This window comes from Saccopteryx leptura, chromosome 3 (assembly GCF_036850995.1).
Source record: "Saccopteryx leptura isolate mSacLep1 chromosome 3, mSacLep1_pri_phased_curated, whole genome shotgun sequence".
NCBI lineage: Eukaryota > Metazoa > Chordata > Mammalia > Chiroptera > Emballonuridae > Saccopteryx > Saccopteryx leptura.
The window spans coordinates 255,998,516-256,025,244 of NC_089505.1; the positions used below are offsets into that span (position 1 = coordinate 255,998,516).

Below are 26,729 nucleotides of genomic sequence, written 5' to 3' on the forward strand. Positions count from 1 at the left end.
AGGTTTGGATTTCTACACTATAAAATAGGGGCAGAATAGGAGCTTGCTCTCTTGGTTCCTGGGATGATTAGCATGAGAGAGCAGAGGGAGCAGAGCAGAGAGCAGAAAGAGGCCATGTGGCCAGGAGAAGCAGCCAAGATGGCAGAGTGCTGAGTGAGATGCCAGTTTGTGCAGAGTTTGTATCTGGGATAAGGAAGGATATGGGGAACAAAGGTGAATAAGGCTGGTGAGCTAGAAACCTTTGATTCTAGGAAACTCGGATAAGTCAGTGGCTTTGTGAGCACTGAATGTGAGTGGGTTTTGGAGCCCAGTGCGTATTTTTACTTGCCCGCCGGGGGCAAGCTAGAATTAAAGAAAATGGCCTATCAGTTTTTGGCTCCATTGTTTCTTTACCGACTGTCCGAATCCAATGCGAACCTGCATGGGCCAGGCAGCTGCTGTGATAGTGGCCCTGGCTGCTGGCATTACAGCACTCAAGCTGGCGACCTCGGGGTTTTGAACCTGGGTCCTCCGCGTCCCATTCCCACGCTCTATCCACTGCACCACAGTCTGGTCAGGCTAAGGAAAAAGGTTTAAATGATTTTTTTCTGGAAGTTATGGGAAAAGGGAACTAACTTTGTGTTATTTCCAACAAATTCCAAATACAGTTACATTCTGAGGTACTACCAGGGGTTGGGACTTGAACATGAATTTGCAAGGGACACAATTCAGTTCATACAGTCCCCAATGCTTGGAGGATCATCTGTTTATTAAGCAGTGGATAAGTGTTTGCAGTTGATGTTGTTATAAAGTAGCGTACCTTAATTCTGTGGGTTACATAGAGACAACAAGTCAGGATACAGAAGTTTTAGGAGGAGATTTATTAATAAGCTGGCTATTAATAAATGACTCACACGGGGTATAGCTAACCCAAATCGTGCAGCCTCGAATATAGCTCTGAGGATAGTTATATAGACATGATCACATACAGGTTGGGGAGCATGACACCATAGTTAATTACTAACAAGTTTGCAACATTCATCTATAGGATCTACTGAAAGGAAAAAAACATTCCTACATATTAAAACTTAAAGGTAACACAATAGTGGAAAATGTCGTTTTACATATCAACACAGTAGCAATAAATGTCGTTTTACATATCAAAAGACATTTCCAACTCTTCTAGTGTCTACCCCCCATTCCTGTTCCCACAGCGAAATGCTTAGCTTAGGATAAGGAAAGAGGACAAATGAAAATACCCTTGGAAACCTAACAAGCTAGTCCCTGCTTGCTTAGTTTACAAGTTTTTATACATATAAAGGATTTCAAGAGGGATGATTATTAGAAAGCATATAAAAGGCCTGACCTGTGGTGGCGCAGTGGATAAAGCGTCGACCTGGAAATGCTGAGGTCGTCGGTTTGAAACCCTGGGCTTGCCTGGTCAAGGCACATATGGGAGTTGATGCTTCCAGCTCCTCCCCCCTTCTCTCTCTCTCTGTCTCTACTCTCTCTCTCTCTCTGTCTCACCCTCTTCTCTCTAAAATGAATAAATAAATAAAAATTTAAAAAATTAAAAAAAATAAAAAAATAAAAAAAAAGAAAGCATATAAAATGTTACAGAGTGCAGGTTTTTCAAGCAAGGGGAGTAGGCTCATGACCCCTTTGTCTAGAGGTACATACATCAATCACGCGATTTCAGGCTGGGAGGGGCTTACATGATGTCAGAGGATAAGCGTTTATAAATCTCCCATTAAGGAAAAGAAAGGAGGAGAGGAAAGGACTACTCAAATCTCTCTTCCCCTTCCCGCCAGGGCTCAAATCTCTCTTTCCCTTCTCGCTTTCCTGGCTGTTTACCTTCTTCCTCACAGGTGTGGGGAAGGGATGGGGTCCAAGTCTCCCTCCCTCCATTCAAAACCTACTACAAAAACCTCTCTATTTACAATATATTGATAATAGCCCTTCCTAAACAGGAATGCGATTGGCCATCTTGAGCTGGTGTAAATCACACACAAGTATAAAAATCATATTTACAAAATCTCTCTGAACGCTTGGCCTAAATCATAAAATGCCTTTTAAGCCTCTTAGTAAAAGGGGGTTTCTTATCTCAGGACATAGTATGTCCTTGTAAGCCAGGAAGCTCCCACATTCTTCTCCCTCCATTCTCTGCAGAAAGGAGGGGGCAAGAAGCCTCCTTATTTTATTTTTTGTATTTTTCTGAAGTTGGAAACAGGGAGGCAGTCAGACTCCCACATGCACCCGACCAGGATCCACCTGGCACATCCACCAGGAAGTGATGCTCTGCCCCTCTGGGGCGTCGCTCTGTTGCAACCAGAGCCATTCTAGCACCTGAGGCAGAGGCCACAGAGCCATCCTCAGTGCCCGGGCCAACTTTGCTCCAATGGAGCCTTGGCTGCAGGAGGGGAAGAGAGAGACAGAGAGGAAGGAGAGGGGGAGGGGTGGAGAAGCAGATGGGCGCTTCTCCTGTGTGCCCTGGCTGGGAATCGAACCCGGGATTCCTGCACGCCAGGCCGACGCTCTACCACTGAGCCAACCGGCCAGGGCCTGACTTTTCCTCTTTAAAATGGCATTGCCAATACTAAGTTTTACAGTTCTTTGCTACCTTATCACAATGTTGATGATGATGATGATCTCACACATGATTCTAGGCTTGCTGTTCATATCATACAGAAAAATAATTTCTACTAGTCCAAAAACAAGAAAAACACATATATACAAAAGTACCTGAGCATTGTTCAGGTCTTCCAGCCCAGTTTGGCAGAAGCCATATCTAGCCTCATCCTTACTGCACTTGATTTTGAAATGCCATTTAATCTATGGGGGATGGATACCAGGATAAAAGCTACCAGGTAAGGGATGGGAAATAGTAAAAAAAGAAATCTCTCATAGTCCTTACTCCCAGAGCCTAATATGTACCTTGCCTCCCATGCTATGCCCCACCGTCCAGCCCTGAAGACTGACTCAGGGTCTGGCACACTATTCTGTGACATAATATGGGGATGAGAGAAACAGAAGGGATTTTTGGACATGCATGAAGTCACTAGCCTCTCTAGCTCAAGTAATTTACTGCAAACTTCTGGAGGTAGCAGAAGAGAGAAGATTAAATCTTTATTACATAGGGTTGAATTCTAATATGACTTAAGTTGTTGAGCCTTTGTTCACAGGCACTGATCATCCTTCACATGAACCAGATGCTTTTACAGTTTAGAAAGCACTTTCACATGCATGGTCTCATCTGATCCTAGAACAGCCCTGTTAAGAGTCTGTATGGCCAGTAGCTGCTGCGTGGCGGCCATGCACCTGCAGGTTCCCATTAGATTCAGACAGATGGTAAAGAAACAATGGAGCCAGAAAATAGTGGGTGTTGGGCAAATGAGTTATAAAATCTGTTATTTTCTGGATTTTTCTCAGTCTTATTGTTAAAGATGGCCACTGCTCTCATGTGGTGATGCTCTCACATGATACAGCTAATTGCCTTTCATGCTTGGGAAGGGACTTAGTTATACTAATGTGTATTGGGGAAGGGCTTTGGCACCAAAAAGTTTTAAAAGGAGGAGTTAGGAGGCCATTTTGCAGAGGAGACCACATTGTTCCAGTGGAGAGAGGCCACGGGGAGGGAAAGGGGCAGCAAAAATGGCGGAATGCTGAAGGAGAAGCCAGTTTGCACAGGAGAAGGAGGTGGAGAACAGAGGTGAATAAGGCTGATGGGGCCTTTGACTCTAGGAAAACCAGAAAGATTCTCCTGGTGTGGAACCGGAGAAAACTCTCCTGAATGAATGGTGGCCAAATAAGGAAGTCTACTTCTTCCCCAGTAGGACCCAACTACCTCCTCTGTCTTTTGCAAAAGACTGAATTTTTGACTGAACTTTAATCTCTAGTTTCTAGATTTGTTGGCTCTTTTCCTACATAATTGGATCAAAAGTATATAAAAATCTATAAAGTCCATTGCACTATCTGACAAAGTCTTTCTGTAGAACAGAGGTCCCCAAACTATGGCCCGCGGGCCACATGTGGCCCCCTGAGGCCATTTATCTGGCCCCTGTCGCACTTCTGGAAGGTGCACCTCTTTCATTGGTGGTCAGTGAGATGTGGATGCATCCTGTGCTCCTGGAGTACTGTATGTGGCGGCGCCGCAAAGCACAGCATTGCTCACGTACAGTACTACTTCCGATGACACGGGACACACACCTCACGGCTCCGGAAGCACGTCATATCACTTGTTACGGCTAGCAGTGACAAATATGGAACTGAACATTGACCATCTCATTAGCCAAAAGCAGGCCTATAGTTCCCATTGAAATACTGGTCAGTTTATTGATTTAAATTTACTTGTCCTTTATTTTTTTTTAATTATTTTTTTATTTTTTACAGAGACAGAGTGAGTCAGAGAGAGGGATAGACAGACAGGAACGGAGAGAGATGAGAAGCATCAATCATTAGTTTTTCATTGCGTGTTGCAACACCTTAGTTGTTCATTGATTGCTTTCTCATATGTGCCTTGACCGCGGGCCTTCAGCAGACCGAGTAACCCCTTGCTGGAGCCAGCAACCTTGGGTTCAAGCTGGTGGGCTTTTGCTCAAATCAGATGAGCCCACGCTCAAGCTGGCGACCTCAGGGTCTCGATCCTGGGTCCTCTGCATCCCAGTCCGATGCTCTACCCACTGCGCCACCACCTGGTCAGGCTTGTTCTTTATTTTAAATATTGTATTTGTTCCCATTTTGTTTTTTTACTTTAAAATAAGATATGTGCAATGTGCATAGGGATTTTTTCATAGTTTTTTTTATAGTCCGGCCCTCCAGTGGTCTGAGGGACAGTGAACTGGTCCCCTGTGTAAAAAGTTTGGGGATCCCTACTGAAAAGATCTGCTTTGGGTCAAATTGACAAGGTCTGTCACTTCTATAGTTGTTCAAAGAAGCCTATTCTTGGCTTGGGCTCTTTTGGGCAAATAAGTTTGTAAAATTTGTGTTGAGTTTGCTCACTTTTATTGTTAAAAACTGTGCTGGGCGGAGGACCCGGGTTCGATTCCCGGCCAGGGCACATAGGAGAAGCGCCCATTTGCTTCTCCACCCCTCCGCCGCACTTTCCTCTCTGTCTCTCTCTTCCCCTCCCGCAGCCAAGGCTCCATTGGAGCAAAGATGGCCCGGGCGCTGGGGATGGCTCTGTGGCCTCTGCCCCAGGCGCTAGAGTGGCTCTGGTCGCAATATGGCGAGCCCAGGATGGGCAGAACATCGCCCCCTGGTGGGCAGAGCGTCGCCCCATGGTGGGCGTGCCGGGTGGATCCCGGTCGGGCGCATGCGGGAGTCTGTCTGTCCCTCCCCGTTTCCAGCTTCAGAAAAATGGAAAAAAAACAAAAAAAAAAAAACAAAACTGTGCTGGGCAATGCCAGGCATGTGTCTGTGATATTGCTAATTACTTTCCTGCATGGGAAGGGCCATTGTTATGGTAATGTGTGCTGGAGGAGGGGTCTCTGTGGGCCCAGGTAGTTTTTTAGAAGGAGGAAGAAGGAGAAGGAGGAAGAGGAAAGCCAAGAAGGCAGGGTGCTGAAGGAGAAGCGTTTGTGCAGAGAGGAGAAGGGAAAAGGTGTGCAGAAGGAGAACCAGAGGTGACTGAAACTGGTGGAGACCTTTGATTCTAGGAAAAAACAGATGTGTCAGTAGCTTTGTGAGTTCTGAGTGAAAGGGAAGTGTTTTCCTTCTGTGTGTGGTTTACTCACTGGCTGGGGCGAGGCTAGAATAAAGGAATGGCTCACTGTAATGCTAGTAGCCGTGGCCACCATCACAGCCACCTTGCCAACACAGGTTTGCATTTAATCCGGACAGATCGTAAAGAAACAGTGGAGCCAAAAGCTGGTGGGCCATTTTCCTTTATTCTAGACTCGTACTGGCCAACAAGGGAAAAATAAACACTCACATATTCCTCCAGCTCCACAACCAGGAGAATCTTACTGGTTTTCCTCGAGTCGAAGGCCCCACCAGCCTTAATCACCTCTGTTCCCCACCTCCTTCTCCTGCGCAAACTGGCTTCTCCTTCAGCGTTCCGCCATTTTTGCTACCTCCTTCCCTCCCCGTGGCCTCTCTCCCCTGGAACAATGTGGTCTCCTCTGCAAAATGGCCTCCTAAAATTAATCTTGAGTGGCCTATAAAAACATTTGGATAGGCAATAAATATATCCTGGTTGCACAGAGAGATTTCTAGCTTTATTTTAAGTGTAACGGGGTGACAGCAAAGCTAAGTTAAAATGTGCCTGTGGCCCTGGCAAAGAAGCGTATCATAAAGAGACTTCTTATTTTGAAGCAAGATGGACCTTTAGTCCCTCTTTCTGTGTGTTTGAGGGTTGGTGGGGAGGGAGCAGTAGGGAGGGCTCGCTTATATATAAAGCTATTTGTCCCTGTCACCAGCAGAGTTGGAGGCAAAGTGTATCTTTGTTGTTCTATGGACTAACATGTGGAGCTCCCTGAATGAGACTCTTACTCCCATTAACCCAAATCACAGTCAGCAGAGTCAAAATACCTTGCTTAAACCGGGGATTCTTTCCATCTATAATGAGAGAATTCCAAATTCTACTTTGTTGTCTAACCAAAGAACACCAAATAATTCAACTTGAGAAAAATCACATCAGCATTTATAGGAACTTTTGGGATGCAAAAAGGATAAATACATCATATTGTGATTTTAAACCATTAACTTCCTTCATTATTTGGCCCACATCTATTCTCTGACCAGGAATAGGTGGAGTGAAGGGATAAAGAGCTCTTGACAATGCCCAAAATAGCACATTTCAGAGTACATTTGCCGGACATACAATGTAAAGAGTGCAGGCGGCATGTACACTGTCTTAAACTAGAAATACAAACTTCCTAAGAGGCATCAAAAGAAATGAGCCCAAAATAGTAAAAACAGTTATGTTGAAGAAAAGTGGCATCTGTTTCCTAATGGAGGTATAAGAAAAAGGTCTTGACACTGTAACATGTATTTCCTCTGTGAAACTGCAATCTATGTTTCTCTCCTAATGTAGTCTGGCAAATTCCTTGCTAATGGAGGAAGCATGAATATAGTTCTTAACTCCTGGCTGATTTGGATTTTAACAACGCTTCGGTTGGGAGTTGGCTTTGCTGGTTCCTGAAGAATTTTATACAAATTTGTAGACTATAAGGCACTTAAATTTTTTTGTTACATATTACAAGTTTACAAAAAATATGACTCCTATCCTTTCTCCAGATTCATCGTTTGTTCATTTGTTTAAATGTTGCCACATTTGCTTTGTCATCTCTTTCTCTATCACACAACCACCTGAGAATAAGTAGGAGATGCCATACCCTTTTGTTCTGAAAAACTTTACCGTGTACTTCCTAAAGGCAAGGATATTTTCTTATACAGTATAGTTATGTCATCTAATCCAATCTCTATTCAAATGTACTAAATGCCCCAACAATGTCCTTTATAAAGTTTTTTCCTGCTCCCAAATCAAATCCACACTCACACACTGATTACATGTACATGTATCATCAGTCATCTTTAATCTGCAAAAGCTTCTCGGTCAGCTTGATATTTTTTAATAACACAAGCTAGTTACTTTACAGAATGCCAGTTTGGGTTTGTTGGATGTTTCCTCATGATTAGATTCTATGTGTGAACACATGCTTCAAAGTCATACAAACTTAAATTCAAATCTAAATAAAAACTCCCCCACGTTTTTATTTTTATTTATTGGTTTCAGAGAGAGAGCGACAGGAGCAGCGATCTGTTCCTGTATGTGCCTGAATGGGGATGGAACTGGCAACCTCTGCACTTCAGGACGATGCTCCAACCAATCAAGCTATCCGGCCAGGACAAAATTCCACCACTTTTGAGCTAGGTTTTAGTTTCCTAATCTGTGAAATGGGTGATTTAATAGATTTAACTGGTAAGGCTGCTGTTAAGATTTAATAATGTGACATACCTAAAGCAACTTAACAGTTTTTTGGGAGTAGGTAAAACTGTATTTTATACCTCTCTGATTTAATCACAGCATTTTATACCCTGCAACATTAAAATAATATTGGTTGGTTAATTAGCATCTCTCTTTACTTTCCCAAGGGGAAAACGAAGTACTTCACTCTGACATTATACGCTGCTTCTAGCAATCTAGTCTAGCCAAAGTGTCATTGCCAGCCAGAAACTGGCAGCAGCATCTCGCTTCTTGGATGCTCCTACTGGCTGCCTCCAGATATCCTGCTGCTGCCTGTACTAACCCACGAAATACACAAGCAGTGTCTGGCGAAAGAACACCAAAGCTGCTACAGTGTGTTCCTTCCTGCTGAGCTCCACAGAGACACTGGCCAGTGCAATGGAGTGGAAGAGTATGCAAAGGCACCAAACACAAAGAAGACTCCAGGCTAGAGCTACCAAGAATGTGAACCTGTTTAGGGAACTGATGATTAGTACTCTGACTAAAAGCAGGGGCAGGAGCCTGACCAGGCGGTGGCACCATGGATGTAGCATCAGACTGGAACACAGAGGACCCAGGTTGAGACCTCGAGGTCACCAGCTTGAGTGTGGGGTTGCTGGCTTGAGCATGGGATCGCAGACATGACCCCATGGTTGCTGGCTTGAGCAAGGGGTCAGTCGCTCTGCTGTAGCGCCCCCCCCCCCCCATCAAGGCACAAATGAGAAAGCAATCAATGGACAACTAAAGAGACTAAGGAGCTGCAATGAAGAACTGATGCTTCTCAACTCTCTCCCTTCCTGCCTGTCTGTCCCTATCTGTCCCTCTCCCTGTCATAAAAAAAAAAGCAGGGGCAAGGTCTCAAGTGCAAGCTCTGTCCTTCCTGTCAATCCATCACTGACAATCCTAAAAAAGAAGAGAATACATAAATCAAGCGATTTTTACAGTCAAATTGAGAGATAAAATATTCAATAACCCTGAAAAATCAGGAAGTCCACAGTCAAAATGCCATTCACATATTTCATTTCCGTAATTCCCTTGCCAGTAGCAAGAGGTAAGGGAGCTGGCACACAGAGCATTGCCAATCTATTGTTTTAGTACAATAGTATCCTCTTGTTGAAGAAAACCACAGGCCCAAAATCGTGTCACTCCTGCTAAAAGCCCACAATTTAATACCTGATTTAATTGCAGCTTCAACCTCTCCCAGAAACATAATCTTAGTCAACCAGTATAGAATTTTTGGGTCAAGCATCAGTAAAGTAATCTGTCACATCAGCCCTCTCCACATCCCATAGAAAGAAGAAGCAATCTACGTAATAAAAACCCTCCCAATCTGTTTCCCCCAAGAAAAGATGTCTGCCAGAAAATAATCTTTTCTTTTCTTTTGTCAGTAGCTTCCTAGTTCCACCCTTCTTGCCATAAAATTTTTTTGTTTTGTACAACCCTCAGAGAGCCCTTCTAGTTGCTTGATAGGACGCTGCTGGATTCATGAATCACTTAATTAAAACCAATTAGAGCTTCCCATTTACTCAGCTAATTTGTTTAACAATCCATACATTCTCTTAGAAAACACCAATAAAATGATTTCCTTTGTTAAACCAATCCTTTATGTCAGAGATTAAAGCAAAACAAAAAGAGGATTACAGTAGCTGCACCAATTCTTCTAAGTACAGAAGTACAAACCCATTTTTGAGATTTGGAGTCTAATTTAATCTGGGTTTTCTATGTTATTAACTTAAATATTGCATCATTTTTCTGTTTTACCCCTCTGTTAATTAGACCTTCAAATGACCCCTTGCAGTAAAGAAAAAGAAGAAAAAGAAAAAGAAGGGAGGGAGAGAATAAAACAACAAGAAAATTCCTGTGTTCCAAATTTCAACTGTGAGGAGGGGCCTCTAGCAAAGCAAATGGAAAAAAATATTCTCATAACTGTTTACATCTGTATGAAAGAAAATTCTAATGCAAAGCCTTTATTTTATTTTATTTTAATCAGTGAAGAATAAAAGTACTGTAACATGAACATTAAGACAGAATATCCATTAATTCTATCATTTATAGGGTAGAGGCCCTAAGTCTGAGTCTAAGAAATACTTAGATTGAAATGAACTGTTTTAGACATGGGAATTATCCATTGGAGGTTAAGTCCAAATATGTGACAATGAAGATGCTATATCCTGAAGGTCACTATCAGCCTGTGTTCCTTTTAACATAATAGCTGTATTGGAAATTTCCAGAAAGTCATAAAATAGTCCTCCCTTATCTGTGGGGAATATATCCAAGAACTCCCAGTAGATACCTAAAACCAACAGGTAGTACCAAACCCTATATATATTTTTCCTATACATATATACTTATGATAAAGTTTAATTTACAAATCAGTCACAGTTAAGAGGTTAACAACAACAACAATAATAATATAGACAACTATAACAATGTACTACTGTGGGGGAGAAAGACACTTTCCTCCACACTGCTAGCTTCTTTCAGCAAGTCCAATTAAATCTACTACATGAGACAGAATCGATTAAAAAGGGACAATAACCAAATTTAAATATATATACATACATATGGGAACCCCATACATGAGAGTCAGAGAGCCCACCTACAGGAGAGATTCAGGAGAGAACATGAGGTCTGTATGACATTCTGAGCTGAAGATGAGGTAAGGCACATGAGAGCTTCAGAGGGGAGGCAGGTCATTTGGAGGATGATCTGAAGATCAGATGTTCAGTAATTAGAAGTTTGCCCTGCCTTGTAATTAAGCCATGAAAAGTATTTTCTGGTAATAACTCTTACTATGGGCAAGGCTCCCAATGTAGGTATTTTACAGAAGAGGTAAACGTTTCTCTGGGGCCTGCAGAGCCTCCACTGCTTTCAGCTCAAAATGATCCGCATGCCGAAACAGCACATCTTGGGAGGCCTGTCCTGAACCCCTTCTGAAAGTTATGTGAATGTGGTCTCTCTCATGTGCCAAGTATCTTACTGTACTCACCCTTCTTCCTTTGATGATGTGAGATGATAACAATACCTACGTGGTGAGATAACAATACCTACGTGACGAGATGAAGAGAGGTGAATGATGTAGGCATTGTGGCTTAGTGTTAGGCTACTATGACTTTCTGGTGATATGTCAGAAGACATCTGCTTTGGATGATCCTAGATCACTGAGGATGATGATGTTTTTATTTATTTATTTAATTATATTTTTTATTAAATGAGAGGCAGGAAAGCAAAGACAGACTCCCACATGCATTGCAACCAGGATCCCCCCTGCAACCTCCTACAGGGCAACGCTCTGCCCATTTGGGGCAGTTTGCTCCATTGCTCAGCAACTGAGCCATTTTTTAAGTGCCCCAGGCAGAGGCCAGGGAGCTATCCTCAGCACCTGAGGCCAACTCGCTGGAACCAATCAAACCATGGCTGTGGGAGGGGAAGAAAAGGGGGGGCAGGAGTGGAGAATCAGATGTCACTTCTTCTGTGTGCCCTGACCAGAAATCGAACCCAGGATTTCCACATACTGGGCTGATGCTCTATCACTGAGCTCACTGGCTAGAGCCACATGACAGTGTTAAATGGTTGGATATCAGAAGCAGACGATGTTGATAGTTGGTGAAATTTAATATATGAGCACTGCAGTTGACCTCAGGTAACTGAAACTGCAGAAAGCAATACTGTGGATAAGAGAAGACTATTGTATACACTTTTACAAACATCTTTCGTTTGGGGAGAAAAATACTTCTCAGTTCACTCCACTACAACACTTGTAAAATCTCAATGTTATGCTTAAAAATGTAAAGTTCACTATATTTAAAATATTTTAAAGGTGAGCATTAGAAAGAAGTATGTAAATTCTGCCATTTTATACTCAGTGTCTCCCTTTTTAGGACAACCAGGAAGTGAGCCCCATCCATCATTACCCATGAAACCCAAAGCAGTATGATGAGGGTAAGAAAATCACTGGTGCCTGACCAGGTGGTGGCGCAGTGGATAGAGCGTCAAACTGGGATGCGGAAGGACCCAGGTTCGAGACCCCGAGGTCACCAGCTTGGACCCAAGGTTGATGGCTCGAGCAAGGAGTTACTCAGTTTGCTGAAAGCCCGCGGTCAAGGCACATATGAGAAAGCAATCAATGAACAACTAAGGTGTCGCAAGGCGCAACAAAAAACTAGTAATTGATGCTTCTCATCTCTCTGTTCCTGTCTGACTGTCCCTGTCTATCCCTCTCTCTGTCTCTGTAAAAAAATAAAAAAATAAATAAAAATTAAAAAAAAAAATGATGGCCCACCAGCTTTAAAAAAAGAAAAAAAAAAAAGAAAATCACTGGTTTCAGAGTCAGACAATTTGAATTTAGATCTGGCTCCACTATTGTTAGCTGTGCCACCTTGGGAAAGTCATTTAATGATCTTGGTTTCCAAATCTAGAAAACAGGAAAATAATATCTATCTCATAGGACTTGTATAAAGACTAAATAAGATAGCACATGTGCAAACACCTCACATTATGTCTAGTGTGAAACAGACTCAATAAATGTTAGCCTTTCTTCCTACTGTCACACATATCCTGTCCCCTGACACTTTATAAAGAGTTCAGCTAAACATTTAACTACCAGTTCTGTTTTCTTCAAAACAGGCACTTGGCTCTTAATAGTGACAAATAAATAGTCATGTGAAAGACTCCTGGGGCTTGACATTGGCCCCAGGAAACAAGAAGGTTCTCATGTTGGGAAACAGCACCAATTGATTCAGACTAAGACAAGTTTAAACAGTAAATCGATTCCTTTGAATGTTTTTATCGTGTTACATCTTGAGAGCTTTGTGCTCTTTCAATCATTTTTCTCCCTTGCAAGGATCAAGCACACTATTTTCCCTCTTTCCCCTTTAAACACAGCTCTTTATTCAACAAGACCACCCAATACATTCAAATATTAGGAATCAGAAAAGGCTAGGTTCAACCATAAAGAAACTGGCAGTCTCAGGACTAGAAAGTTGGCCTTTTAGCATCTGAATTTTTGTGCTTTCTGTTCTTGGAAATAGCGCGCTTGCACTGGTTCAAACATGTCTGTGTGTTTCCCTCACCTACATTATCACAGAACTCTTAGCATGTTCAAGAGTTCTTATTGAAGTCCAGAATCTCAGATTCTAACTACAATCTAATAAAGCAATGCTTCATGACCTTTCCCACTTCATGGCATAGACAAACCTTTACACATGGCACCTCTGAACTAAAAGGACTTGAAAGTATTGATGGCTACAGAGGATTAAAGTAACAGCAGCACTGAGAGAAAAGGTATACAAAGATAAATTTATTTGCCAACTGATTCAGACTTTTACTACATAAACATAATTATTTCAACTCCAAACAGCTCTGGGTCAATGTCCATACTTTTTTTTATAGGGCTGACCACTCCTGTCAACTCTAAAGGGGAAAGTAGGTGTCAGAAAAGCAACCAACATTTGATTTGGGACAGTGAGTTCTCAATGTGAGGATCATAAAATACTGTTAGTGAATCAGGCATCAAATTAGGCTAATATGTAATTTATCATTATTCTGATTTGAGAAGTAAGCTGGGCCTTGCAGCTAGAGATAGGAGAGGACATTTCAGGTTAGGCAAACGTGTGCAATGGCATTAAGGTAAAGTACGCTTGGTATGTTATGGAGAGGGAGAAGAATGAACAGACCAGTTTGAATGAAAAAGAGAATTCCTTTAGTGAAGGAATGGGACACAGATGGGGGAAAAGTGTGAAAGACACTAAATTCTAGAGTAAGAAGTTAAGATTTTTATAGATAATCTTTAAAAGATAATCTATAGACAATAGAAAGCCATGAGAAGGGAGAGCATTGTATTTCAAATCCTGCCAGGAGTTATATGTTGCTGTTCTTCCCATCTCCCCCCCCCCCCTAAAATATAGGGTAAGGCTGAATGTGGGCTTATGAAACTTAAAAGTTCTGAAAAATTCCCAAATGAATGCCAGTTTGAGCAACCATATTATAAGGCAATTCCATTGTTGCTGGTGGTCAAAGCTTTGAAAACATAAATTAAATTATCTACAGAGGGCTATTTCTTTCTGATCAATAAGAACATTTAGAATTTAAAGCCCAGAAAAGGCTACAGGACAGTCTGGCACACTGCCAGCTTTATCATCAGAGCTCTCATCAGACTGTCTGTCAGCTAGCAAGAAGCTGGTGGCGGAAGGCTGGCCTCCTAAAAGTCTTCCTCCAGGGGCACAAGCCCCAGGACACACCACCATCCACATCAGGTATAGACAAGCCACAGAGCCATTTGTTTTATTCTGCAGCAAGATTCTGGGGCTTCCAGTCCAGTTGATATTCTCAGTAAAATTCCTGAAAACAAACAACCAAGAGAATAGAGCTAGTGACTACCATCATAACCTGTGATGATACTAAAACACCAAATTAAATGAACTCTGCTCTTTTAGAAAAATTATCCCAGAGGCAGAGCTGGAAAAGGCCATGTACATATTTCTAAGAAAGTTAAACTTTATTACAAAAGCAATGAGGGAATCATTAAAGATTTTTGGCCAGATCAGAGCAGCTTTTAAGCAACACTAGCTTGGTGGTGATATTCAAGATGGCTTGAAGAGGAGAGAGGGGCCAAAGGCAGGGAAACCAATTTAAGCAGATGCATGGAGATGGGGATGGGCCTGGTAGGTCTGTGGGACAGTGAGGCCAGCCTGTGCCTCTCAAGGCCTAGGAAACCATCAGCAACTGTTGTTACTCTTTCAGGCATATATCTTTCTCTTACATATGCACAATGATCTTATGCATAACACCCCACATACAGTGTCTCTACTTCTGCTTTTCGGTTCTGTTAATCTTCTTTCCAGAACACTTCTGCAATAAACAGATGGCTAATAATCACTACCCTACCACAAGCTCCATGTGACCTCTCAGCTGCAGTGCTCATCACCATTTGGCAGCTTCCCTACATTAAAAAATTGAAAGTCCTGAGAAGACTCTATCTTACCCCCAAATCACGATCTCTGCCTTAGCTATGAGTGTCACACCATGTCACAAATAATTATTTAGCCTATTGATGGGCTGGCCTTGTCAGGGTTCCCGCTGATCTAATTAGCTGGAACCAGTAGGGAAAAATAGCTTTTCTTAGATCAATTGGCATGGTAGGGTAGACAATGACAGACTTTTTAAAATTTTTATTTTTCATTTACAGTTGAAATACAATGTTATTAATATATTAGTTTCAGGTGTACAACACAGTGACTAGATATTTATGTACCTTATGAAGCAATAATTCTGATGTCTAGTACCCATTTGACACCATAAATAGTTATTATAATGTTATTGACTACAGTCCCTATTTTTTATTTTATTTTATTCCCTATTTTCTGTTTTGCTTATTTATTTGTTTTTTAGATTCCACATGTAAGTGATATATGGCATTTGTCTTTTTCTATCTGACTTATTGCACTTAGCATAATACCCTTCTAGGTCTATCCACGTTGCAAATGGCAAGATTTCATTCTTTTATGGCCGAGTACTACTCCATTGTATATAGCACATCTTCTTTATATATGCATCTATTGAGGAGCACTTAAGTTGCTTCCATACCTTGGTATTGTAAACAATGCTGCAGTGAACATAGAGGTACATATATCTTTTCAAATTAGTGTTTTTGGAACTTCAGATAAATATCCAGAGTGGAACTGCTAGGTCATATGGTAGTTTCATTTTCCATATTTTAAAATAATCGCTATACTATTTTTCATAGTGGCCAAACCAATTTACAATCACCAACAATGTACGAGGGTTCCGTTTTCTCCACATTCTAATCAACACTTATTGTTTGTTGATTTATTGATAACAGCCATTCTGAAAGGTGTGCAATGATACCTCACTGTGGTTTGAATTTGCATTTCTCTGATGATTATGGCTGTTGAGCATATTTTCATGTCTAGTGGATATCTAAATGTCCTCCTACTATAGTTCAAGAAGAGCAGAAAATAAGCTACTCTAGGTAGAGCATAGAGGACTTTTAAAGCCAAATAGATGTGATGGCCATTTAAGATAAACACGTAAGATCAACTGGTACCCAATGGAGATAAATTATTCACTCAACTAAAAATGGTGTATATGTGCACATGTGTGCACTTGATTTAAGCAAACTAATACAAAGACTTAGTTTCCCACAAGTGAAAAATAACTGTTCATTTTCTAAAGTTTTTCATTGGTTTTTTAAAATATAATTCCCTAATCCTGAAAATTTATTAAAAGTGAAAATATTTGATATTCATGCTCGTTTAAGCAGCACATATACTAAAATATTTGATATTCACATAATTTTTCTAAGAACATATATTATTTAGTATAAATAACATTTAGTTCAAAAACTATATTTAACTTGCCTGACCAGGTGGTGGCACAGTGGATAGAGCGTCGGACTGGGATGCGGAAGGACCCAGGTTCGAGACCCCGAGGTCGCCAGCTTGAGCGCGGGCTCATCTGGCTTGAGCAAAGAGCTCACCAGCTTGGACCCAAGGTCGCTGGCTCCAGCAAGGGGTTACTCAGTCTGCTGAAGGCCCGCGGTCAAGGCACATGTGAGAAAGCAATCAATGAACAACTAAGAAGTCGCAACGCACAACGAGAAACTGATGATTGATGCTTCTCATCTCTCTCCGTTCCTGTCTGTCTGTCCCTGTCTATCTCTGCCTCTGTTAAAAAAAAAAAAGAAAAGAAAAAAAAACTATATTTAACTTTAATAAGTTCTATTTAGATTTAATACTTATAAGTCACTATATAATCTGAAACTCAAAATATAACCCCTAAACAAAATTAGCATAGGTAAGGAAGGTGATGGACAAGCAAGGATTTAAAAAAAATTAAAACATGAAGATTTTAAATCTTCATGTTTTAGTCCAGATTTAGTCCAGATTCTAACAATCATCTAGTAATTGATTTTGTTTTCTTAGCATTTTGTACAACTCTTAATCTACTTCTATATTGTATATATATGCCTTTTTTACATGACTATTTTCTGAACCTAGAACACAGATTATGTTTGTTTTCAGTTGTGTTCCTAGTTCCTAAAATTGTACCTGGCAACACAGCAGATACTACCATCTGATGAATAAGTGGCTGATAGGAAGAATATAAGGAGGAACAAACTAAGATGTTTTGAATCCTGTAAGATGGTATTAATGTCCTACAACAATTTCATAAAAAATAATATAGGTAGAATATATACAAGTTGAAAATTTTAATTATTTAAGAATGGTTTACTATGAACAATAAAAGATTCTGTTTCTATCTACAGTTTGATTTTAGGAAACATGTACATAGACAGCAAGTTTTTCCTGAGCTGTTACCATCTATGAAACAAAATTATCCTTTCTAGTAATTTTTAGGGGTAGTATAAAGATGAATCAAGTCTTAAAATTGCTCAATTGATCTGCTTAATAAATTGTAGAATTCAAGTGAAAAGGCAAAGCAAAGACTACTACATGCAAAGTTATTAAGGTATGGTTATTCTACATAGAGCCTCCGTCCACAACAGGCTCATGGTAGCACAGAAGAGATGTGTATACACAATAAGCTACAATTCAAAATAAAATGTCTAAAGGTATCACTGAAAAGGCTTAGTCCTGGTATTTAGATATTTTTTGTGATGGGGAAAATTAAAGAGGTTCATGAAGGAAATGCATTTGAACTAGGATTTTTATAGAAAGAAACAGAAGAAGAGAAATTTCAGAGTAGAGGGAATAGCAAGAGTACAAAAATAGTGCAGAGTTTGTATAAAGTTTAAAAATCTAGGCCTGACCTGTGGTGGCGCAGTGGGATAAAGCGTCGACCTGGAACACTGAGGTGGCCGGTTCAAAACCTTGGGCTTGCCTGGTCAAGGCACATATGGGAGTTGATGCTTCCTGCTCCTCCCCCTTCTCTCTCTCTCTGTCTCTCTCTCTCTCTCACTCCTCTCTCTCTAAAAAATCAATAAATAAAATATTAAAAAAAAAATCTAGTCTAATGGAATTAGAGTCAGGATGCGATATCTTTATTATATGCGGCTTAAGTGTCTGTCACCAATAGCTTATTGGTTGCTTGCGTAACTGTACTAGCCAATGGGGTGAAGTTGCCACAGCATTCAAATAGTCCCGCCTTCTGGCATGCCACCTCACAAACTGAGGTTAAAGATTGGAGCAATTATTATGCTGTTAAGAAATCTTAACACCAGAAGGGATCTTTGCAATGGTACAAGACTAGAGGTTCTCCAATTGAAAAATAATGTCATAATAGCTAAGTCTTTGGCTCCTCTAAAGGTGAAATACATGTCATTTCAAGAATTGATTTGGCTACATCTCAAACAGGGTTGCCGTTTCAATTGAGACGTAGACAATTTCCTGTAAAACTTGCCTTTGCTATGACCATCAATAAGTCTTAGGGCCAAACACTTAAGCGTGTTGGCATTTTTTTTACCTGAGCCTGCATTTGGACATGGTCAACTTTATGTTGCCTGTTCAAGAGTTCATGAAAGAACAGACGTAAAATTAAAAATAATTGATGGTCCTCTGCAAGGTGAGCTTAAAAATGATGGAAAGATCTACATAAGAAATGTTGTGTACAAAGAGATCTTTGACATGTGAATTAACATTTTATTATTTAAATCACCTTTATTTATTGAGCTAGCGGTGGCTCTTAAGAAATGTACCACCAGTGGTTTCCTTCATTGCACTCTACTTTAAGCAATTAAGCAAGTAGAAGGGGGAAATCCTGTAGGGCAGTAAGCAAAGGGGCGTCCTCGCCGCCTGCCCTGGGTAATTCAGTTTGAATTAGCAGACACCTTTGCACAAATCATTTTAATTACAATTTATAATATCTAGAACAGCGGTCATTTCGTATGACTGCTGGGCTTTCTATTAGTCTCATAATAAGGCATTATTAGGACTTCAGGTAATGGAAGCCATTTGAGAGGAGTTCAGTAGTCAGGTATGTATTTCAAGAAACAGTGTGAAAGGCTAGAAAGGTAAAGATTAGAGCCCCCAAAAAGAAGATCTGATTTAGTGCAGTGGCCATGGGAATGACTGACTGAATAAATGGCGTATTAAATACTACAGACATATGGGAGTAGGTAATCAAATGGATTAGAGGTGAGGGAGAGAAAAGTAATAAAGGTACTGATATTTTCAGCCTGTCATAAGATGCCATTAACTGAAACAGGAAATAAGAGACAGAAATACATTAAAAAAATTTTTTTTTATTTATTTATTCATTTTAGAGAGGAGAGAGAGAGGGAGAAAGAGAGAGAGAGACAGGGGGGAGGAGCTGGAAGCATCAACTCCCATATGTGCCTTGACCAGGCAAGTTCAGGGTTTCGAACCGGTGACCTCAGCATTTCGAGGTCAACGCTTTATCCACTGCACCACCACAGGTCAGGCCACATTTTTTTTTTTTTTTTTTTTTGCATTTTTCCGAAGCTGGAAACAGGGAGGCAGTCAGACAGACTCCCGCATGCACCCGACCGGGATCCACCTGGCATCCCCACCAGGGGGCGATGCTCTGCCCCTCTGGGGCGTCACTCTGTTGCATCTAGAGCCATCCTAGTGCCTGAGGCAGAGGTCACAGAGCCATCCTCAGCACCCGGGCCATCTTTGCTCCAATGGAGCCTCGGCTGCGGCTGCGGGAGGGGAAGAGAGAGAAAGAGAGGAAGGAGAGGGGTAGGGGTGGAGAAGCAGATGGGCGCTTCTCCTGTGTGCCCTGGCCGGGAATCGAACCCAGGACTCCTGCACGCCAGGCCAATGCTCTACCACTGAGCCAACCAGCCAAGGCAAGAAATACATATTTTTGAAGAATAACAGACATTAATGAATAGAAATGTCTCTACAAAATTTAACAAGATTAATAGCCTGCACTCCAAATTAGTTTTTTTTTTTTTAAGATTTTACTGATTTTAGAGAGGGAGAGAGAGAAGGAGCAATATTGTAGTTGTTTTACTTTAGTTGTTCATTGATTACTTCTCATATGTGCCTTGACCGGGCAAGCCAAGCGTTTTGAACCAGTGACCTCAGCATTCCAGGTCAACACTCCATCCACTGTGCCACCACAGGTCAGGCCTAAATTAGTTCTGAATGCTAGATATACTGTCTAGTCCTGGAGAACCTTTAAGAACAAAAGGTTATTCACATAAGGACATTTGGGCAATAAATAATACAGTGCTCACTGTTTTCTGCAGACTCTTAGATATTTTTTTATAAGGATCATTATCACAACTATTAAGCACCCATCAGAAATATTTAGTTCAGCACAAAATGCACTAACCAGAACAAATTGAGATTACCATTTCATGTTTTTATCTTGTGACTAGAAAAAATTCAAACCACACTATAATAACCTTTATAGTTTTAAAAAGAGCAATTATGGACTTACAGCAGTCTAGAAAGATTAAGACAGTTTTTAAATTCATTTCTACTTTTGTTTTTTAATTTATGTGACTAACCTTTTAAAGACTACAAACTACATTTATAAGTTAGGATAATAGATTTGCCTGCCCACTTCAGAGGGTCATTTGAGAATTATGAGATAATGTTCTTATAGCTCTCTGAATTGCACAGATGAAAGGCCTTAATTATTAATGTAATTATTCTGATGTCATTTTTCCTACCACAGGTTTACCTAAAGTTTGTGTTTAGAGGAGACTACAAAATTAAAAAAAAATACATTAGATATACATCTTGGCTGGTCTAATCTACATAGGCCTATAGAGCCTATGTAGACCATTTAAAAGAATACTAATACAATAAGATGTTTAAACATTAAAAATAATGGTTGGCATCTAAGGAATAAAAAACCACTTAGAAAACAACTGATGGTGGCAGCTTCACGAAACTAGAAAAAAAGATAAAATGAGCCTTTTTGAGATGTCATAAACTGAATATTTTATTCTATTTTTGAAACAGATGGGTATTTAATTAGGTTCTTTGTAAGAAATTTAGAACACCAGTTTAAGGGGATAAATCCCATTTGCAAGAGCAAACATTGACCAGAGGTAGCCCTGGAGCTGAGGAACAAACAGCTTTGATTTTTGGCAGAATTTGCAAGTCCACAGCTTTCTGATCAATCCTGCACTGCTCTGTAATCTCATATTTCTCTTTCTCTTTCTTTTTGTTTTTCTTTTTTGAGAAAGAGAGAAAGGGAGAGAGGGAGAGAGGGAAAGAGAGAGAGAGAGAGAGAGCTGAGAAGCATCAACTCATAGATGTGTCACTTTAGTTATTCACCAATTGCTTCTCATACATGCCCTGACTGGAGGGCTCCAGCAGAACCAGTGACCTCTTGCTCAAGCCACCGACCTTGGGCTTCAAGCCAGCTACTTTTGGGCTCATGTCAGTGACTATGAGATCATGTCCATGATTCTATGCTCAAGCTGGCAACCCTGCGCTCAAGCCGGATGAGCCTGCACTCAATCCAGCAACCTTGAGGTTTCGACCCTGGCACCTTAGTGTCCCAGGTTAAAACTATCCACTGTGCCACCAGTGGTCAGGCCACAGCTTCTTCCTGAAGTAAGCATCAGTGATGAGAAGTTTGGGGATTTTCACACCACTGATATCAATATTGGTGGAGGTGATGATGACAGATTTCTGGTGTGTTTTACGTAGAGGAACTCAATTGAGGGACAGAGGACTAGTGACAAGTAGCAAGCCACTGCTTACTGCTTCAGGAGGAAAACCACTCTCTTACCTCTGTGGCGTCCAGTGAGGATGATCAGAATGGTCCTAAGAGGAGTGATGCTGGCTCACAGTTTCCTCACATGTGGACCGAGGGGTTTCTTTTTTATTTTTTTTATTTTTAAAATTTTTTATTTATTCATTTTAGAGAGGAGAGGGAGAGACAGAGAGAGAGAAGGGGGGGGGGGAGGGAGCTGGAAGCATCAACTCCCATATGTGCCTTGACCAGGCAAGCCCAGGGTTTCGAACCAGGGACCTCAGCATTTCCAGGTCGACGCTTTATCCACTGCACCACCACAGGTCAGGCTGAGGGGTTTCTTATAGCCCTGGCTCAACAGCTTTCAAGGCACATCTTCAGTAGGGTAAGATGCAGACATATTGCAAAATTTCACCACTTGGGTTCCACCATTCTTATCACCACCAACTAGTTTTGTGACAGCAAGAACCTCCTCCTTTTGCCTTTCAATCCTGGATTTAGCTGCCGAATAATTCCTCTACCTCTTGAGACTTGTTTGGAGGTTCTAGCAGGGGAGTGCAGCTATTCATATGCCCTTGACTGAAGAACGGTCCTCTCCTCTATCGGGGAAGGTCGTCCTCTTCCACCGAGCTTGCAGCTTCGGGAGGGATGTACATGGAGCAGTGAGGGAGGAAGGGGACACCTGCCTCGCCAGCCAGATCAGCCGAATCAACCCTGGCGATCAATGGGGTGGCAAATGTCGCAGCCAGATCGCCCTCACATCCCCTCTACCTGTTTTACACGGCCTTTTAGGAATACACAGCCAATCAGGAATATCTGCCAATTCCTCTGACTAGGACTAGATTTTGGCTGCAGTGCAGCTTCTTCTCTTTAGGCATGTTGGTCTTGAGGTTACTCTTATTTTAAAAATAATTTATTGGGGTAAAATTGGTTAATAAAATTATATAGGGTTCAGGTATACAATTCGATAATACGTCATTTGTATATTGTATTGTGTGTTCACCACCCCAAGGAGGTTACCCTTCTTAACCTTGCCACCAGCATTAGTCTTCTTGGCTTCAGGTTTCTTCTCCTTAATGAATGGCTTCTCAGTTTTTACCTGCCATCTTGCAAGATGGGAAAGAGCTTCAGTATTTTAATAACGAATTAGGAAGTCACTGAATAAGCCATGTGCTCTCCTAACAATGAAAGTTGTGTTTAGAGCTGATTCTTTTTTTTTTTTTTTTTTTTTTTTTTTGCATTTTTCTGAAGCTGGAAACAGGGAGGCAGTCAGACAGACTCCCACATGCGCCCGACCGGGATCCACCCGGCACACCCACCAGGGGGCGATGCTCTGTCCATCTGGGGCGTCGCTCTGCTGCGACCATAGCCACTCTAGCGCCTGAGGCAGAGGCCACAAAGCCATCCCCAGCGCCCGGGCCATCTTTGCTCCAATGGAGCCTTGGCTGTGGGAGGGGAAGAGAGAGACAGAGAGGAAGGAGAGGGGGAGGGGTGGAGAAACAGATGGGCACTTCTCCTGTGTGCCCTGGCCGGGAATCGAACCCGGGACTTCCGCACGCCAGGCCGATGCTCTACCACTGAGCCAACCAGCCAGGGCCTAGAGCTGATTCTATAAAGAAAAACAACATGAAACAAAACCATCCAGAAACATTTCAAAGGTTTAACTGATTTAGAAAAATAAAGATATTTAACTTAAATTTTTTATTTATTTACTTTTATTTATTTCTTATTTTCAGTGAGAGGAGGGGAGATAGACTCCAGCATGCGCCCCAACCGGGATCCACCCAGTAACTGCTGTCTGAGGTTGATGCTCGGACCAGCTAAGCCACTGGCTGCGAGAAGGGAAGAGAGAAAGATGGGGGAGAGGGAAGAGAAGCAGATGGTTGTATCTCATGTACGCCCTGACTGGAATCAAACCTGGGATGTCCTCATGCCAGGCCAACACTCCATCCATTGAGCCAACCAGCTAGGGCCTAATTTAAAATTTTTAAAGCCAGAACTTCAGTATCCAATAAGATTGACTACTATGCCTAACCAGGCGGTGGCGCAGTGGATTAAGCATCAGACTGGGATGCGGAGGACACGGGTTCGAGATCCTGAGGTCACCAGCTTGGGCGCGAGCTCATCTGGTTTGAGCAAAGCTCACCAGCTTGGACCCAAGGTCACTGGCTCGAGCAAGGGGTTACTTGGTCTGCTGAAGGCCCGCGGTAAAGGCACATATGAGAAAGCAATCAATGAACAACTAAGCTGTTGCAACGAAAAACTGATGATTGATGCTTCTCATCTCTCTCTGTTCCTGTCTGTCTGCAGCTATCTGTCCCTCTCTCTGACTCTCTCTCTCTCTCAAAAACAAAACAAACAAACAAAAAAAACTTTTGTGAGTGCAGTATGTAGTCCATTAATAAATGGGCAATACACAGGAATGACTTCATGAAAACTAAAAGCCTCTTTTGTCCAGTACCTGGGAATATTTTTCTGTCACTCCCTCTGTTCTGGCCACACCTTCTCAGATGCCAGATCCCTTAAAAGTCTGGGTATCATCCACTAAATTCTATACTCTAAAAATGGTCTTTCCTTTCTCCCTTTCAGCAAAACTTATGTTTAAAACTTCATTGGCGGGCCCTGGCTGGCTATTCAATATATAAAGCATCATCCTGGCACACCAAGGTCACGAGTTTGATGCCTGGTCAGTGCACATATAAGAAGCAATCAATGAGTGCACAACTAAATGGACAGCTAAGTAGAACATGTTGATGCTTCTCTCTCTTCTCTTTTCCTCTCTTCTTTCTCTCTCTCTCTGTCTTACTCTCTCTCTCAAATTAATGGAAATTTTTTTTAAAGAAGCTCACCTATAAACTTGTCATAAAGGTTTAATCTGAATCTAACCAAATCTTTTGACTTTGATTTTACCAAAAACATAGCAACGAAAAGAATAAGTTCAATGACACATGAAACAACAGTAGTAAGATATCCAAAGGGAGAGCTCGTCAGGCACCAAAGCTGGGGTGGATCTGCGTCCTGCAGTCAGCATCTGCACAGCACTGGTCGAGGTAGAGCCTCACAGTCAGCCAGCCTGAGGGCTGAGCCCATGCACAAGGGGCCAATAACAACCAAGACTCAATTACAATAGGAGGGCCCACATAACCCACACAGGGACATTCCTGGAGCACACAGCTCAGGTGATCAAGGAGTCTACACCTCTGGACCCAAGAGAATACCTACTACATAAGGGCACTCCATGAAGACTGGGAATCATAACAATCTATCTCATTCATAGAAGCAAACACAAAGGAGCAGCCAAAATGGGGAAAAAAAGAAACAGGCTTCAAATGACAGAACAGGAGAAATCTCCAGAAAAAGTTATATCCAGTTCTTAATCTTCCACCCAGTAATAAAGTATATTAAAATATTGGATACAATGTTAAATTAGAGATACAATGATATGTGTATAATATTTAATGACACTTTAGAAAAAGGAAATTAGGGCCCTGGCCGATTGGCTCAGTGGTAGAGTGTTGGCCTGGGGTGTGGATATCCCAGGTTCGATTCCTGGTCAGGGCACACAGGAGAAGCGACCATCTGCTTCTCCACCCCTCCCCTTTCTATTTCTTCCCCTCCCACAGGCATGGCACAATTGGTTCGAGCACATCAGCCCAAGCGCTGACAATGGCTCCTTGGGGCCTCTGCCTCAGGTACTAAAAAGAGCTCTGTTGCGAGCATGGCCCCAGCTTGGGGTTGCAGGGTGATCCCAGTCAGGGTGCATGCAGGAGTCTGTCTCTTTATTTCACCTTCTCTCACTTGGAAAAGAACAAAAAAAAAAAAAAAAAAAAAAAAAAAAGGAAAGAAAAGGAAAATTAGACCCCTGGCTTACACTATATACAAACCCCTAAATGGGTTACAAATTTAATGTTGATGTCAGAAAATAAACAGAAAAACACAAAAAAGAATATTTTTAAAAGAGAGCTAACAAAAATCAGGAAACCCAAAAGCATAAAGAAAAAGACTAACATATCTGAATATATACGATCTTTCTGGAAAATAAATCATCATTAACAGAGTAAAACAGAGCAATAAACTGAGATACATAATAGATTTTAAATCCCTCAGCTTCTGTAAATTGATAAAGAAATCATAAGCAATCCAAAAGAAGAAATGGGCACAGGATGTGCATAGGCAGTTAATAGGAGGAGATCCAGATAGATGGCTAATGGACATACAACAGTCTCATCTTCCCTATGGACAAGAAAATGCAGGGTAAAGCAACAACAACGTACCGTTTTTTAAAACCCTGGTTAAGAAAAAATAACATTCAAGGATGGTAAAGATGTAGGCAAAGGAGCAATTTTACATGTTACTGACAGAAGTATAAAATATTACAACCTTTTGAAAAGTGATCCAGCAATAGTTATTAAAGGTTAAAATATACACACCCCTTGCAACAGAAACTACATTTAGGATTCTCTGATAGAAACAAAGGCAGCAGTATAGAAGAGCTATATTTTTGCTACATTGTTTGGAACAGTGATTTTCAACCTTTTTCATCTCATGGCACATATAAATTCATTACTAAATATATTTTTGGCTGATCTGACAAAAAATAGGCAAAATTTTGATTTCGTCAAACTGGACAGCTATTGTTGTGTTGGCTGTTGTCATTTTTTTATTTGATAATCTAGAGAAAAGAGGTCAGTGCCCCTGACTAAACAGTTAGGTACTACATGTTTTAAACATTCTTGCGACATACCAGTTGAAAATCTCTGGTTTGGAGTAGCAGAAACAGCAATTAAAAACAAAGTGGAAACATATGGAATGCACAATTAATAGGATAGTTAACAAGGATGCAGAGTATTATTCAGCTCTTAAAAAAAGGATGATTTGTCCTGGCCAGATGGCTTGGTTGGTAGAGCCTCACCCCAAAGCACAGAGGTTACCAGTTCGATCCCCAGTCAGGGCACATACAAGGAACAGTTCAAAGTTCCTCTCTCTCTCACTCGCTCTCTCTCTAAAAATCAGTTTTTAAAACAGGATGATTTATGCCTATATCTCCTGACCTGGAGAGTTGCCCAAAATCTGCTTAGTGGTAAAGCAAGTTGTCAGAGTAATATGCATCATATAGTCCAATTTTGGAAAAACATCCAACCAT

General features: G+C 41.3%; 1 protein-coding gene and 1 pseudogene across 3 annotated transcripts in view; both read right to left on the reverse strand.

The window, feature by feature from the left end:
• Positions 1 to 26,729, reverse strand: part of COMMD1 (copper metabolism domain containing 1) — a 143,795-nt gene that overhangs the window by 18,467 nt on the left and 98,599 nt on the right. Inside the window, exon 3 of one of the 3 annotated variants that reach the window (XM_066378204.1) lies at positions 13,247 to 14,263. The exons of the other annotated variants lie outside the window; for them this stretch is intronic. Coding sequence (XP_066234301.1) covers positions 14,252 to 14,263 — 12 coding nt within the window. The 3' untranslated portion in view covers positions 13,247 to 14,251. Of the gene's footprint in view, positions 1 to 13,246; positions 14,264 to 26,729 lie in introns of those variants that run through there. 3 annotated transcript variants of the gene reach the window in all.
• Positions 20,877 to 21,986, reverse strand: LOC136397907 (large ribosomal subunit protein eL6-like; annotated as a pseudogene).